General features: G+C 52.7%; 1 protein-coding gene across 1 annotated transcript; it reads right to left on the reverse strand.

Moving 5' to 3' along the window:
• On the reverse strand, positions 1-4312 carry STMN1 (stathmin 1). The gene is made up of 5 exons (XM_084274307.1): positions 4260-4312; positions 2604-2674; positions 1730-1902; positions 789-980; positions 1-452 (listed from the first exon to the last, which is right to left on the reverse strand). The coding sequence occupies exons 2-5, from the start codon at positions 2614-2616 to the stop codon at positions 384-386; spliced, it is 447 nt and encodes a 148-aa protein (XP_084130433.1). The 5' UTR covers positions 2617-2674; positions 4260-4312; the 3' UTR covers positions 1-383.
• Between the last annotated feature and the right edge of the window lie 6008 nt (positions 4313-10320).

Consider the following 10320-nt stretch of genomic DNA (forward strand, 5'->3'; position numbering starts at 1 on the left):
TACAGCAGGGTTTTAGCAGACTGGGACAGAGTCAGATTTTTGAAGTGTAACAGATATTCAGCATGGAATCTACATATTCCTTTCACAAATGTCTTACAGAGCTGATACAGTACTAGCCCATCAACCCAGTAGCAAGAGCACTGGAGTAGAAAAGGATGCAACAAGAAGATAGCTACACTGGAAAGACAACACTTTAGAAAAAGTGAAACATGGAAGGTCTCCCCTCTGGCCCCCAAAGAAAGTGTACAGTTTGGATCTAATTTTACAGTTCTACATCAGTTTCTAGAAACTTAAAAGAAAAAACAAACCAAAGATAAAACCACTGGCCAGTACAGTCTTTGGATATTTAGAGGAGGGGGAGAGAGTCAGTTTCCAGAATGAAATCAGTCGGTTTCGGCCTCACCAGGGTCTTTGCCTTCTTTGTTCTTTCGAACCTCTTCAATATGCTTGTCCTGAACAACAGCCACAGGGAAGGGGTTAGTTACCCAGGCACAGAGAGGGGCAGGGTGGCAGAGTGAGCCCCAGTTTGCTTCCCACCCCCAAGCAGGAACCCATCAGCAGCAGTTACTGAGTGATAAAGCTTCAAGAGAAAGCCAGATGCTGCTCCAGTCCACCCCCTGCCCCCAAAGGGTAAAGTTTCTGCAAAGTCTTTAGCTGATTTAATAAAAATCTTTACGGATCAGACCCCACAGGGGGTCTCTCACAGACCCTCCTCACTTGGCTTCATGTAGCCAGTTCTCACCCAAGGGGCACGGAAAACCCCCTCCCAAAGGGGAGCAGGGACTCACCTTCTCCCTCAAGCGCTCCAGCTTCGCAGCCATTTGTGCCTCGCGGTTCTCTTTGTTCGCTTCCATTTTGTGGGTCAGCTTCTCCTCTGCCATTTTGCTGAAGTTGTTGTTCTCCTCAATGGCCTTCTGAAGCACTTCTTTCTCATGCTCCCGCTTCTCAGCCAGCTGCTTCAAGACTTCTGCTTCATGAGACTAAGAGGAGAGAGGATGCAAGCTCTGAGCAGAAACCAGGTAGCTACACACACAGCCGAGCTGAGCAACTCCCAAGAGAAACAAGACTTGTCTGGGGTTTCACTGGAGAACAGGGTAACTTCGAGATGTGGGATGGAGCACGGTGGAGCTTCCTCCACCCACACAACCTGTATTTCACCACTGCAAGCTACCCAGAAAGTCAAGTTTTTGTTATTACTCCCAAGTCTTGCTAAACAGGGTTTTTCTGGAAGAAAAAAATGTGGGTTTTTATCTTTTGATGTTAACATTGTTACATCTTTCCTACAGGATTCTTGCTTCCCAAAGCAGCAAAACACCCTGATTCAGGTGACACAAGGCTGCACCTTCACAGCTCTGCACAGCCAAGGGCTCCAAGCTACACCTCAACTGCAGTATCAAGTCAGACATTGTGTTGGAAACCTCACTGCACATTCACAGCTACATTTTCCAGGAGAAAAATGAATCGTTCTTGAAAAAAATCCCATCAACTAAATATTTTCTCTCAGTTTTTCCAAGTGACCATTCCCCATCACTTTGGGAACAGAACTATGACCTTAAAGACCATACCAGAGGTTCCTCAGAGCCCCAGAGATTCCCAAGTTTAATTAATATCCCCATTTACTGTAATACAAACTGCTCATCACTTGTCCCAACAACTAAGTTTCAAAAGGCACCACACAACTTGCACAGATGAGCTGAGCACAGCTCACTGGAGGCATTTTGAACCTCACCTTACGTCTCTCTTCTGCTGCTTCCAATTTCTTCTGAATCTCTTCCAATGACACATCCTTCTTCTTTGGGGGAGACAGGGGGAACTCTGGGACTGCTTCTTTTGAGCGGGGACTGAGGATCAGCTCAAAGGCCTGCCCAGAGGCACGCTTTTCCAGTTCCTTCACTTGAATATCTAGGAACGCAGGAAAAGAAAGCAACCAAACAGCATTTCAAGCTGGGAACTGGCTTCAGTAACTTGAAGGACAGCCTTCCAAAATTCAGTGCCACAAAGCTCACTGAAGGAGGTGGTTACTCAAAAGCACAGCAGGCAACCGTGTCTGTAATTCTTGCTTCATCTTACATTACCCCAGCACCTGACTTTTTATTTCAGCCTTTAATATCTAGAGGGGTGAAAACAAGTTTATTGGTGCTTCAAATGGAAAAAAAAAATATCATCATCCTTTCTCTGATGACGTCTGAGGATGAGTTCAAGGCATCTGACTAAGACTTGACACTGCCAAGAACTGAAACCAATTTTCAAAGAGCTCCACAAGGCAGCGTTCTCTCTTCAAACACCTCTGAACAGGCACGTCAGCCCTCGACAGTGTCAGTTGTACCAGCACACCAGTTTTGATCACCAAGATGTCTAGATGATAGTCAGTTCTGTTAACAGAGCAGATGGGCATGCAGATGAGCTGAATCCCATCTGCTAACAGCCTCATCTGAGAGAGCTTTGGGTACGTTTTCACACGCACCCGGTTCTAACAGCTTCTCTGAAGCAGCCTAGACATGGGGAAGAACCATGTGATGATGGTTTATTTTACTATATTAAAGATTATTTCTGAGGAACCCCCAAATAAACCACAAGAGTATTTAGTACATAATAATACATACCAGAAGTGGCCATGACCAAGAAAATACGACTCCAGGAGCCAACTCTGGGAGAGCTTCAATCGGTTGGATTCCTAGATAACAAAGAGACAGGTCTTTGAACAGCAACTAGAGGAATTTCCACTTCTTCCCAAAAAAATGTGCTAAGTGTAATTAAAGCTGCTGAACAAAAGACAGTTGGGTGTGTTACTGCAGTCAGAGGCTGGTCTGTCTGCGGGGCTGAGGCTGATGTAGGCTGGGAAGAATAGCAGAGGTTTAGTGATGGGTGGTGCAGTATCTGGATGTACGACTGCAGAGCCGGGGGGTTCAGTCCCTGCTTTAATCCACAGTAACTAGCACTGGAAGGGGCTGCCCAGGGAAGCGCTGGAATCACCATCCCCGGGGTGTTTATACGGCGTGTAGATGTTGTGCTTGAGGACACGGTCTAGAGGTGGGCTGGGCAGGGTTAGGCTGCGGTTGGACTCGATCTCCGAAGTCCCTTCCCACCCAGGCGAGTCTACGATTAAGAAACACAAGGACTCCAACTCCCGCAGCAACCCGGCAGCGGACAGCACTGGGGGCCCGTCCCCGACACGGCCGCGGGTGGATCCGGCACACAGCAGCTCTGCGCCGCCGGGACCTGCCCACCGAGCTCGCCGTAAAACCCGGCTTTACTGAAGCCCGATACCGGCACCGCGGCAGCCGGGGAGCGCAGGCCCTGCCCAGCGCCCGTCGGCTACACGAAGAGGAGCCGGGGACCCTCTGCCCGCCGCCCCTCCCCGCGGAGCGCCGTGTCCCGCTGCGGAGCGCGGCTGGATGCGCGGTCCGAGCTCAGGGGCCCCGCCCCTTGCCGGCGGCAGCCAATGGGCACCGAGCCCGTCGGGCGGGCGGAGGCCCCGCCCCCTCCCTGCACGCGCCTTCCCAACCGCACCGAATTCAAACCGCCGGGGAAAGCAGAGCGCGCGCGCCCGCGCGGGGGGCTCCAGAGAGGGCGGAGCCAACGGTAACATCCGGGCACCTGCCAACCCCCCCACCCGCCGCAGGTGCGGACACACGGACGGACACACCCGCCCACCCCCGCTTCCACCTCGGGGTACGGTGGGGAAGGCAACGGCACCCCCTCCCCCTGCCGCCAAGCGGGGCTCGGACGCGGGTCCCCGAGCGCGACGGCGCCAGGGAGAGGCCGCCCGGGCGCCGCCCCTTCCCCACTAACAATGGCGGGGTCCTGTCAGCGAGGGGAGGGGGCGCTTCCACAGCGGCGAGTAGGGCGTCGCCCGTCACGCAACGCTGCCCGGGACAATGGGCATCCCGTTTCCCGCAGGAACCAGGGGGGATCCTAGAGACACCCCCCCCACACCCCCCTCTATTGTCTTCCACAGCCCCCCCCCCCCGCCTTTGTCACCGCGACGCCCGAAAAACGGGCGGCGGGCGAGAACGCGACCGCAGCGAGGAGAACCGACAAAAGAGGCGGGCGCGGCGCCCCCTCCCCAAGCGGCTGCGGAGCCCCCTGCGGCCCCCCCCGCCTTGACACCCACCCCCAGAGCCCCTCCGCCGCGGCACCTCAGCGCGGAGCGCCGGACCCCCCGCCGATCACCACCCCCGGTTGCTCAGCACCCCGCGTGCCGCAGACGCCCGCCCCGCCCGGCCCGCGGCAGCCGCCACCGCCGCTCGCGCACCCACCTGCCCGCGCCGCCGCTCCGGTCCCACTCCGCTCGCGCCCGCCCCGCCGCGCACAAAAGCGCCAAACAATGGCACGTGACCCGCCCCGCCCCGCCCCCATTGGCCGAGCGCGGCGGCACGTGCCGCCCGCCGGGGGGCCGGCGGGGAGGGTGAGGCGGGGGGCGCGCGCTCCCCCTCCCCGCCGCCCCGCTGCATGCCGGGACGCGTAGTCCGCCGCGGGCGGGCGGTGGCGGCGAGGGACGGCGACCCCCGCGGTTCCGCGGGGCCCGGGCCGGGGGTGCGCGACTCCGCCGCGACGCCCCTCGTCTCCACGGGCCGCTCCGGGGCCGCGCGCCCCCCGCGCTGCGTTCTCCGCCCGACCCCGCGAGGGCAGCGGGACTCCCATTGTCTGCCGCCCCGGTGGTGGGGAGGAGCGGGGTCCCGGCACGGCCCCGCTGCCTCGGGGGGGGTGGCAGGAGCGGAGCCGCGCTTTGGATGGCTGCCTCAGGGCTCGCTGCTTGCCTCGGGGCCACCATCACCTCTGGTGCGTGGCCGCTTCAGAGCGGGGGTCGCCCACCTCAGGGCCGTGGCGCCTGAGGGCTCTCAGTCACCTCAGGGCTACAGTCGCCTCAAGGCTGCGGCCGCTTCTCTTGGGACCATGGTCACCTCAGGGCAAACACCATCTGCCTCAGGGGTTTGGGGCACGTCAGGGCCACGGCCACCTGCCTCCGGGCCCTCGAACACCTCATGGCCACCACCACTTGCCTTAGGGCCACAGTCACCCCAGTGCCGTGGCCACCAGCCCAAGGGTCCTTGGTCACCTCAGGGCCAGTCAGTTACCTCAGAGACACAATAACCTCGGAGCTTTCAGTCATCATCAAGATGCCCACCGTGTTCCTTCGGTCGCCTCAGGTTCCCAGCAACCACAGCCCGGCCCCAAAGAGGGTCTGACAATTCATTGGCCCCAGAACCCTTGGCCGTGTGTTCTGGGGGACAGCTACGTGGCCCCTTTGGGGCGATGCCATCCAGAGAAGCCATCCTTCACATGGATCCCGCAGTACGTGTATAATGGCCGTGCAAAGATTACCCGTCCGTGTGCCACAGGCTGCGTGGTGAGCAGTTCCCCAGATACCGCCATTGCCAAGCGCGGGCAAGTCGTTCGCTCACAACTGTGTTCTGAGTGAAAAGTACAATTCCTGTGGCAGTTCCCTTGCTACAGTCACTTGGGCTACACCAAAACTCGATACACAGAACAAGCAGATGGCTGAAGAACAAGCCCAGCCCAGCAATCTCCGCACCCTGAATACCAGAGAGGACTTTCCTGAGGGCACCCACTCTTGTGCACAAAGATTTTGCACCAACCCCCCCCCAAAATCCTACCTTGAGCAAGGCTAATATTGTGACAGAAATGCAGAAAGCTTTCAAAACAGAGATTATTTTAAACACCCCGTTGTTTTTTTTTCACCGATCTGACGTCTATTTCCATGGAAACCACATCCAGCCGCTGAGCTACTGGAACTGGGAGAGGTTTCTGCCGGAGTGGCTCACTGGGCATGGGAAGAGCTGTTTTCCAGCAGCGTGGTAGAGCCTTTCTGAAGGCTTGAAGGGATTTCAGATTCAAAACGGTTCGGTTGCTTGGCCCTGAAGGACCGTATCAGGTATATCCACGGAGTTCCTGGCTCAATACCGGTGGTATATGCATAGATATCACCTACACAGGATTTTAAATGAAATCTCTTCAATGCTTGGATTAAATTGCATCAAATGTGGCTGGAAAACAAAGCAGCCAACAGACCATACACCATCAGCCCATCCTTTATCATTTATTAATTATCATCCCTGTAGATCAACAGTGTGTGGATGCTTTAATATTAATGCTTTTTAGTAAAATCAATGAGCTTATCCTGGGATGATCTCAGGATTTCCCAGAGGAAACAAGGCTTCCCAGGCTCAGGGGCTTTTCATTTGGTACCTACCTGTGTGACTGCCTTTAGTCAGTCCTCACCCCCTGGAGACATGATGATGAAATAGCATTTACCCCTTTTGAAGAAGGGATGCAGGCTGAGATAAACTCAGCCTCTCAGCTGAGATAGACTCATGCAGGGGCTGCTCTCAGGCTTGTTTCCTGGGCTTCTCACAGGGGAAAAAAAAAAAAAGAGAGAGAGAGAGAGAGAGAGAAAAGGCTGGAATGTGACAGTTTCCTTCCCAGATTGGCTTTAAAGCCAAACCTATTTATTTTGGGCGAAAACTCACCTTTGGGAGAGTCAACTCAGTTTATTGAACAGAGGAGCTGGGATGGGAATCAGGTTTGGGATCTGTTCTCAGCTCTGACATTCTCCATACTGTGTCCCTTTGGTTGAGACTCTTTAGCAACCCCTTCACCAACACCTGCCACAACTGGTTTCAGTTTAAACTGAAATCTTTGAGTATTATTGTGATACAAAGAGAAAGAACAGCTCTCAGCAGCTGGAAAGGCACGCAGACGATCTCATTTCTGGCCTCATAGCAAAGTGATTATATTTTTGGAACATTTCATAAAACCCACTTGTTTATGTGGCATTTATTTTTGTCTGAGCTCAAGGCGAAGGGAATATATGAAAAGCTTTTGTTTAATTTGCATTTGATTTGTTTCTATTGACACGTTTACTGCGATTGGAAACAGATTCTTCTTTCGTGGAGCCCAGCAGCACGTGGCTGTGGTAGCTTTTGTCTGCTGGGTTCCTTGTCACCAACACGAGCTTTCTGCTGTAATTCTAGTTTCTCCAAAAAAAGAAGAGTGAGCAGCAGCATGAGAAATCTCCTTAATGTGTCACTGTTTAGCCCCAAAACAGGGCTGGTGATGGAAGACACCGTTTCAAACCCAACTCCAACCACATTTGTGCGTCTTGAGGAAAACAAAGGTCCACAGAAGATCCTGCAGAAGGCATTCCCGGAGTAGAAAGGGATAAAGGCTCTATAAATTAGGGATACAACCTACTCTTGGGCTCGGCAGCTTTGGCATGTCCGAGCCTGGTGATACCAGCTTAAAATCATCAGCCACAGTAACTGCCAACTGGTTGCTCAAGGAGGGGTTCCCTCAGCACAGAGAAGCCCCTCGGCTTCGCTTCAGCTGGCTCTGCTCTCAGTGAAAGATCATAGAATCCCAGACTGGTCTGGGTGGGAAGGGACCCCAAGGATCAGAGCTCCAACCCCCTGCCACAGGCAGGGACACCAACCTCCAGCCCTGGAGCTACACAAGGTTGCCCAGGGCCCCATCCAACCTGGCCTTGAACACCCCCAGGGATGGGGCACCCATCCCCTCTCTGGGCAGCCTGTTCAAGATATAAGCCAGGGTCTCCTCGGCTGGACTCCTGGTACGTGTGAATTCAGGACGTGACGTGCTCAGATTTAGCATAAAGATTCAAGAGTCTCTCCTCTGATGTGCTTATCAAAACACCCCACAAAGAGACTGACATAATTAGGTGACAACTCAGCCCACGGCACCTCTTTTAACTTGCAAAAATATTTAATCTGCAATAAGAAAATGTGCTTCCTGAGTATTAAATTGCCACCCTTAAGCAGTCGTGGTGGATGGACTGACAGTTTTATTTGTTAGGGAATGTTTTAAAGCACCTCAGTAAGTAATATTAGTGAGTATTTGCTAAGACTGGTCAAAGTCACCACATTAGCCAAGTTCATTTTAAACCTAGAAATCCAATACACTCTTTTACCTGAGTCACTCAGTTTAAGGGATTTAATAACCTGCTAGAGGAGACTGATTTAAAAGGAGCTTGTTCTCAGAGGTAGAAGGGCCATGCGATTCCTTTCTTCCTTTCTCCATCTTCCCATTAACCTTCAGCAAACATCTCCCCACGCTGCCCATCTTCACGCCTGCTGGACTGACCTGAAGGTCTCACAAGGCAAAACAAGTGGCTCCAAAAACCTCTTCCTGATCTTCATTTTAAATCCAAACACAGTCAGGAAGCTGAGGAACAAAGCTGAAGTTTTAGGGAATGTCTCCCACACAATGAAAGCTCTTCCACGGGCAAGAAATGTTTCAGGTGATTGATATTTGTTTCCTGGAGGTGTTTAGGCTGATGCTGCGTTTATCTTGGAAAAACACCATTAAGAAAATGTTCCCTTTGGAATAAATTTGCACTTCCCCATGTGCTGTTGGGAATGGTTTGGTTGTGGTTCGAACCGGGCAGGGCACCTGGCTTCCATTGCTAGTTTGGGGTTTGAGTGGTTCACTTGAACTCATCAAATTCCTCTATAAAATGAGACAAGTAAAAGCACTTCACCACAGAAAGTGATTAAAATATAAATGAATTGCTTTGCTATCAGGGCAACATAGCCCTAAAATGCCATAGTCCCCTCTTCCAGTGCAGCCGTGGGACGGTACAGCGTGATAGCCAAGTCCTGTGGTGATAAGGGCTGACAGGGCTGGAGAGTGGAAAAGTAATGTGAGCTCGTAACGAGCTAAAGACAAAGACCCCTGCAAGCATTCTGCCACCCTTGCAAAAAACCCTCCAGTGCCCGGAGATGGTGACAGACCCCAAAGCAATGGCAGAGGCTGCGGTACCCACATGTGAGCACCTCCTCCCTGGCAGCACCCAGGATGCTGAAGGAGATCCGGTCTTTCTCCTAAATGGTGAGCTCTGCCTCTGATGCGCCTTGGGCAAAGGAACAGCACGATTCCCCTCCCAGCTGGCTGTAGATCTCCTGGCATGTTTTTCATTCTTTGTTTCCTAAGAAAACGAGGTTTTACATGATCAAACTACTTCTCTAACTAGTCTCTGCCTGGTCTCTGCCCCTCCGATAAATAGGGGTAAGTGCGCAGTGACATGAATTCCACAAGTTTCTTGAAAACAGATGGCTGGGGAGAGGCAGGAGGGAGGAAAAGGCTTCAGCACCAGCCCAACTATTATTAGAGACCAGCGACTTCGTGCTGAGGAGAGCTGAGCTATCACAGACACTCCCAATGGCAGGGAGAGTTCTGGAGCTGGTTTCCTTCGTGGCACTGGCAGATCCTCCAAGATGCTCCTGAGCAGTTGTGCTCTCCTGGGAGCTACCTGTAAACGCAAGGACAGACCTGTGTGGGTGCTGGCTCTCACCTCCAGAAACACGAAAGGAAAGCTAAGCACAGAGCTTTCCCTCCCCACCTCTCATCCTTCCTCCTGCAGCTCCCAACCAAGCCGGGAGCCTCGACCCATTTCTCTGCATCCTCCTTTTGCTTTTCCCTCTCAGCTCCCAGTCCACGAATTTGCATTTCCCATATGGAGCACCAAGAGCTTCTCTATTCCCGGCAGCCTGTAAACAACCCAGGAGTTCAAAAATAACTCTGCAGAGCTGCATCACCCAGCGATAGCGAGTGGCTGGGGGAGAAGTGTGAAGGGAAGGGGATTTGTTGTTGGTTGGTTGGGTTGGGGGGGGAGTTGTATCTGAGCCAACGAGATGCACTAATTAGATTTCCAAGTGTCAGAGTCAGCCCTTTCAGCTGGGATGCTGCAAAGGAGACGGCGTGATTTTGACAACCACATGGAATAGCAATGCATCAGGAAGCTATAAAATATTCAAAAGCCACAGAAGATTTCAGTAAAGGCATTTGCTTTGGCTCTTTGAAAATTAAAAGGGGGGGAGGGGAAGAAAAGCTGGGTAAAGCCCTAATTATTCTCCAGTTCCTAATTAGTTCCTTGAATTTCAAATAGGGATTCAGCTCTACCAGCAGCTCAGCGAGCCCATTGTGCTATTAATACTTCCCTGGCGTGATAGAGTTAAAAATACTCCCACCCTATGGAGACAAAATGTAGCTTGGAAGTGTCAGGATGGGAGGAGTTCAGGGATGGAAATCCTCTTAAAGGAATATGACTTCTCTGGTGTCAAATATACAGGATGAATGAGCTTGTAGCAGCCCCCAGACTAAACCTGTTCCCACCAAGAGCAAATTTGAGAGGAAGGCTGGGTGTGGAGCTCTTGGGCACTTTGCAATCAAAGGGGTTTCACCGACAAAACCACCAACAGGTTTTTATACCTGATTTTTCAGTGAGGTCTGCTGCCTGGGGAGCAGGTGGGTTTGCAGTTCTCAGGAGCCTGCCTTCCTCCT

This window comes from Gallinula chloropus (genome assembly GCF_964237585.1).
Source record: "Gallinula chloropus genome assembly, chromosome: 22".
NCBI classification, from domain to species: Eukaryota; Metazoa; Chordata; class Aves; order Gruiformes; family Rallidae; genus Gallinula; species Gallinula chloropus.

Bases quoted from the DNA above. Each gene is read 5' to 3' on its own strand.
- STMN1 (XM_084274307.1), bottom strand. The intron at 981-1,729 runs GTGAGGTTCAAA...CTCTCCTCTTAG, and splicing joins CAGCAGAAGAGAGACGTAAG to TCTCATGAAGCAGAAGTCTT. The intron at 453-788 runs GTGAGTCCCTGC...GCTGTTGTTCAG, and splicing joins TGGAGCGCTTGAGGGAGAAG to GACAAGCATATTGAAGAGGT.